At 38.3% G+C, this 6,000-nt stretch overlaps 1 protein-coding gene across 1 annotated transcript in view; it reads left to right on the top strand.

Moving 5' to 3' along the window:
• The window catches only part of TTBK2 (tau tubulin kinase 2), a gene marked incomplete at its 5' end in the record, with an annotated part of 66,110 nt that extends 62,636 nt beyond the window's left edge, over positions 1–3,474 (top strand). Inside the window, 2 exons of the mRNA XM_082000044.1 lie at positions 526–1,796; positions 2,794–3,474. Coding sequence (XP_081856170.1) covers positions 526–1,796; positions 2,794–3,262 — 1,740 coding nt within the window. The 3' untranslated portion in view covers positions 3,263–3,474. The remainder of the gene's footprint in view (positions 1–525; positions 1,797–2,793) is intronic.
• Between the last annotated feature and the right edge of the window lie 2,526 nt (positions 3,475–6,000).

Genomic DNA, 6,000 nt, shown 5'->3' on the forward strand with positions numbered 1-6,000 from the left:
ATGGAGGTATTTAATTAGGTAAATGAAGTTTTGTATTAATTGCTTTTGTTTACAAAGTATCTAAATTCTGCCTAAATTTAAATTTAAGTTGATTCCTGAATCTGGACCTCACTGTGTTCTTTGTCTTCTGTACTTGTCTAAAAATATTGTTATGTACTTGTTACAGATTTTACATTTATATAAAACTTATTCTAAGAGTATTCAAATTAATGTAAAATAAATCAGAAGCCTGCCTGTTAGGCTGGATCTCATTTCCAGGAGGTTTACTTGGTAACTGCAACATTTTCCACTGAGATTATGTTTGTTTTAACCTGTTACACATTTCTGTCTTGAGATGATAGAGTATTTTTTTAAAATTATCTAGATGTAAATTATGAAGTTAGGTATTATTTGAACATTGTGATTCATAGGAATCATTATGTAACATATCTTGAAGACATGGAATTAAAAATGTAATTTAGAGAATGTTATCTGTATAACAGTCCTGAGTTTCTCACCTTTTCCTTCTCTAATTTTCCTATGCAGGTAACAATACCCAGACCTTCAGTGGCATCCACACAGTCTGCTTCAGAGAGCTTTCATTATGGCCACCAGCTAGAGAAAAGAGAGCAGGATGCTCAGTCTATGGAACACACCGTGGAACTTTCCTCTCCAAAGGAGAGTTTGCCAGGTTTGGTTGTGACAGAAGATGTACTTCCAGCTAGTGCCAGCAGACCAGATTTGGTACTTAATATCAGCCAAGAGGTGCTTGACAGGGAAGGACTTGTCAAAGAATGTGTTAACGTCCCAGACTGTGGCCAAAAGGACCTACCTGAACAACATAGTGGGATACAGGAAGAGAAAGAACTTGAAAATGTTCCTGTAGAGGAGGCTGAAGAAGAAGGGCTTCCAGTGGTTTCTGAGGATGCCATTGAAATGCTAAGCAAAGAACAGAATTCTTTGCCAGGAAACTCAAAATCTGCAGAGGAAGAACCTTTAGTGAATACTGAAGCTGCTGAAGAATCAAAGCCAAGGCCCATCAGCTTGGTGCCAAATCAAGATGAGGTTCTGAAGTTGACAGCACCTAAAACATCAGATTTTTCTCCCTCAAGACTTACGAAACCACATGTTAATAGACAGGCAAGCAAAATAGCACCAGTTCAGGAAAATGGTTTTCATTCTAATAAGGAGGAAGTCTATATCCAAGACTTGAAATGCCACCAAGTGGCCCTTACTACTTTTTTGCACCAGGAGGACAAAAAAGAGAAAAATGCTCCCAGAAATGGCGAGTTATTCCATTGCATTTCAGAAAATGAGAATTCTCATCGATCTAAGAAGGACTTAGTTAAATCTCCTTTTGTATTCAGGCAGAGCCGAATCCCAGTTTTAGCACAAGAGATAGAATCAACGTCAGAGTCCTCTTCTCCTGTTTCAGCAAAGGAAAAGCTTCTTCTAAAAAAGGCCCATCAGACAGACTTGGTCAGACTACTTATGGAAAAGAGACAACTCAAATCTTTCCTTGGTGATCTCTCAAGTGCCTCTGATAAGTCACTGGAGGAAAAAATGGCTGCAACTCCAGTACCGTTTTCTGAGGATGATGTCTTATCCTCATTTTCTAGGTTGACACTGGACTCTCATTTCAGCAAGCAGATGGAAGATAGTTCTTTGTCTCCAAGCAGCCCTCAGTCCAGAAAAAGCAAGATTCCAAGGCCAGTGTCCTGGGCAACTACTGATCAAGTCAACAGTTCAAGTTCAGCTCAGTTCTTTCCTCGGCCGCCACCAGGAAAACCACCTACTAGACCTGGGGTAGAAGCTAGGTAATGCAGAGAAAATAGAAATAGGTTTTCAGGTTGAAAATGGATTTGAGCTAGACTGCAGTAACTATGCAGCATGTAATCCTGTAGAAGTTCCATCCTTTAACTAATTTAAAAAAAATGCTGGGCTTCAATTCTCTGAGAAATCTTACGTTGTTGGAGAATGAATGAGGAGAGGCTGTTACACAAGAATGAGCCTGCTTCACCGTTATACCATATACATCAACAGACATCTGTTCAATATTTTGAAACCTGTCAAGCTACAACTAAATCTTTATACTTTTTTTTAAAGTGGGGTCACTTTTCCAGAACTGTTCATTATTCACAAACCTAGAGAAATCAATAGGATCTGTCATATCCAGCCCCTTTGAAAATTAAACTATTCTTGTTGTAGACATTTCAAGTATTCAGTTTGGACATTCCAGCCATCAGTATTGAGTGAGCTAGTTAGCTATGCTCAGATCATGGATAAGTAAAAACAACTAATTAAACGAGAGCAGAGTGAATGCTAGAAGCCCCCCTTTGCCAATTCTATATACAGACAACCACATCTAGTTTCTTCAGTGCCTACATTACCAGGATAAGGAGCATTTTGATACAGGAGTCCAAAATCCTCTGAAGGAAGTTGTGGTGTGCCTTGTTGTCCCTTAAAATTGTGTATAGGAATATATTGATGGTGTGCAGGAATGGATGTACCCTTCTGAAACAGAGGTGATAAGCACTGCTCTTTGGTACACTTCTTCCAGCACCACTGGGAAATTTCAGTTAAACACTTAGGCTGTTTCTGTGAGTGAGTTTATGGAAATACAAATACTGTGTTGATTTGAACAACACAGAAGCCAAAGCGTAGATCCAAACACTGTACCTTATAGGAAAGTTCAGCTCCAGATGTCTGTTCTGCAATGTAAGCTCATCCCTAGTTTCCAATGATACTGTGTTTCTATATGAAATTTAGTGAGTAGATGGGAACAGAAATAATCTTTCTTCGTTTCTTCTTAAGGTTACGCAGATACAGAGTCCTAGGGAGTAGCAGCTCGGACTCAGATCTTATCTCTCGTCTCGCTCAAATCCTGCAGAATGGATCTCAAAGACCGAGGAGCTCTACCCAGTGTAAGAGTCCAGGATCTCCACATAGTCCAAAAACACCACCCAAAAGCCCTGTCATCCCTCGACGCAGTCCCAGTGCCTCCCCTAGGAGCTCTTCTTTACCCCGTACTGCCAGTTCTTCTCCGTCCCGGGCTGGGAGACCCCATCATGATCAGAGGAGTTCATCCCCACATCTTGGGAGGAGTAAATCACCTCCTAGCCATTCAGGCTCCTCATCTTCTAGGAGGTCCTGCCAACAAGAGCACTGCTGCAACAAACCAAGCAAGAATGGTCTGAAAGGATCTGGCAGTTCCTTCCACCATTCCCCAAACACTAAGACTCCCACAGGAAAGAGCAAATCAACCGCTAAGCTTAGCAGATAGGAACTGGGCCTTGACAGGTATAAAGCCTCCTCCCAAATCTGATGCATGTTGTGTCTGTGTACTGTGTACTTAAAAAAAATAATCAAAAAAAGTATATTAAAAAAATGGTGTTGAATCCGCGCTTTTTGAAGGAAGTAAGCATCATAAACTATTCATGAGAAAGCATACTGTGTAAATAAGTGGCCAGGCATTGCCTACGAGCAGGCAGCAAGCAGATCTGTGAAAGGGGAAGTAGAGACCAGGATAAGAATGACTAGGTAGTCAAAGAGGTGCAATGTATTTAGAGTAAAAAATATCTCTAAGGTGAGTGTTTTAAAAGGGTATTTATTTCTATGTTTTTCGTTTACCTAGCTAGAAGATTTGGCCTGATTATTTAAGGCCTTACATACTCGAGGAGTATGTAAGACAACCTGAAATGTTTAGTCTGAAAATGACATCACCACCTGGGAGATGAGTACTGCTCAAGCACGTCTTCGCAGTTTTAAAAAAGCACACAATTTGGAAGACAATGTATTTCTACCTTCTAAGTCTTTTACATTTTGAGCTGCACACACCTCTGAGTCATTCAGTGCTCATCTTGCCCCTATCTACAGCGGCACAGATAAATTACCTAGGGAAGTATCGTATACCTTGCCCCTTCTTGACATTGATGCCATTTTAAAAATTAATATTAAATAATAATAAATAATAATAATAATAATAACATTTGCCAAGGTGTTTTTATAGCTATATTCTTTAGAAATTTGTTTACTACTAATGAGGATCCAAGAAGCTAATTCTCAGTTCTGTATCATACACTTCTTTGGGAGTCTTAGTGGGGTTCTTCAAACTCTGTTCAGTAGAATTTGGAAAAGCATTCCTGTTTAGGAAATAGAGAGAAAGGAGGAGATGTCTGTGCTTCTTTGAATGTTGCAGATTTACAATAAATTGTAATGTATGTTACAAAATAAGTTAGAAAATTGAAGTACCTTCTTTTCCTCAACTCCACTGCAAAAAGAACCCTTGTTATTGCTGGCTTTTGTTTTTTCCTTTAGTTATGGATCACTTAAATCACTGATCTTACTGTGCAGAGATGATTACCAATGAAGATTTGCTTTTTTGGTCATTTCTTTTATAAAAACATGAAAGATGAAACAGAGATGTGGAGATTGTCTACTTCGTGAACTTGGTAGGTTATAGGCGACAAATACACTTAACACCCTTATGAAATCTGGGTAAGAATATTAGTTATCAAAGCAAAATATACAGAAAGCAATCTGAGATATTCTTAATGTTGGATTCTTGTAATTCTTTTGCAAAAATTTCTATCGAGTTTTTTTCGATAGCCAGGCTTCATTGTCTGTCAGTGAAGTCCATGGTGTCTAGTTCCTCCAACTTTGTTTGGTAGTTACATAATAATCTCTTGTGCTCTACGGGGGCTCTGTAGGGAACGTAACGGTACAGCACCTTTCGCTATATTCAGAAGAGGATAGTGGGTCAGAATAGTAACACGCAAGAATGCAAGCCTGAGAAAGATGCAGCCAGCTCTCCCTAATTATTCCTGTTGTGGGGATGCTGGTTGCACAGGAGACTTGTCAGTTACTGATCTGCTTGCTGTAGTCATATGCCTTTCCAGCCAGCATCTGTGCTTTTTTATTTAACCTCTGCCAAACGAATACCTTTGGATTAAAAAGGGAATACTTTGTCTCTGAGCTAACACATTCTAATGCTGCATTAAAGCTGCCCTGGAGCTGCACTGAATTTCACTTGCTTTGTCAGACTATGTTGATTTTTTTTTTTTCTTTTCTTTTACTACTATGAATGTGTATATTGTTTCCCATACGTAATGTAGCACAGTGTGGAACCTTAATTTCATTCAGGTTTCAAGCACTACAGATGAATGCAATAGGTAGGGTATACCTGCTTTTTCTGAAGAAACTGTACCATTGGAAAGTCTTATTCCTTTGTATTATATTGTATAATAGGTGCTATATCAATAATTGCATGTCCTCATGGTAAATTATATAATATAAATATTTATATATACATATATGTATATGCTTATATAAACTCATTCTTTTTCATTTTTAATTTGTAATTTATGAACCACAAATAATACAGTTCCCTTTCTGTTAGTTCCTGAATACTTTTGGCATTGCATCTTCTATTTCCTCCCCAAAATTTCTGGAATGCACAAATTCTGATAGCCTTTATACCTTGATACAAGATTGAAGGACTGCTGATTTCTCAACCAGCCAATGTTTTGTCTTGCAGCTTGCTTTTTTTCTTTATAATTTTGTGTGTGCATTTGTGTATGGAACAAGAACAGAAACTCAAAAGTATTTTTATTTTTTATTACAAATAGGCCTTGTGGTTACTCATTTTTATTTCATAATGCAAGTTCTTAACTGTTACAAATGCTTGTCATATAGGAGCAGGGACAGTTAATGAATACCTAACAGATGAATGTGACAACAACAAATTCCACCTTTTCCTTCCTGTTTTCCTCATGTTTCCTTACGGTATACCATAAAAAGAATTTGATCCGATTGTGATATTTTTGCTGTGGGTACTGCTGGAATTATTTGTTAAGGTGATGTGGCAGCCTATGATTATTTTTTCTCCCCTCTCCCTTATTTCTGAAGAGCATTTATTACGGTCTTGTAAGCTTATTCCTACATTAATGTGGTCAGTTTTGATAGGTACCAACTTTATGCATCTTTGCCCCAAATGCTGAAGCTGAGGTGTTTATGTTTTCT

Source organism: Phaethon aethereus (genome assembly GCF_964289735.1).
Source record: "Phaethon aethereus genome assembly, chromosome: 5".
Lineage (NCBI taxonomy): Eukaryota > Metazoa > Chordata > Aves > Phaethontiformes > Phaethontidae > Phaethon > Phaethon aethereus.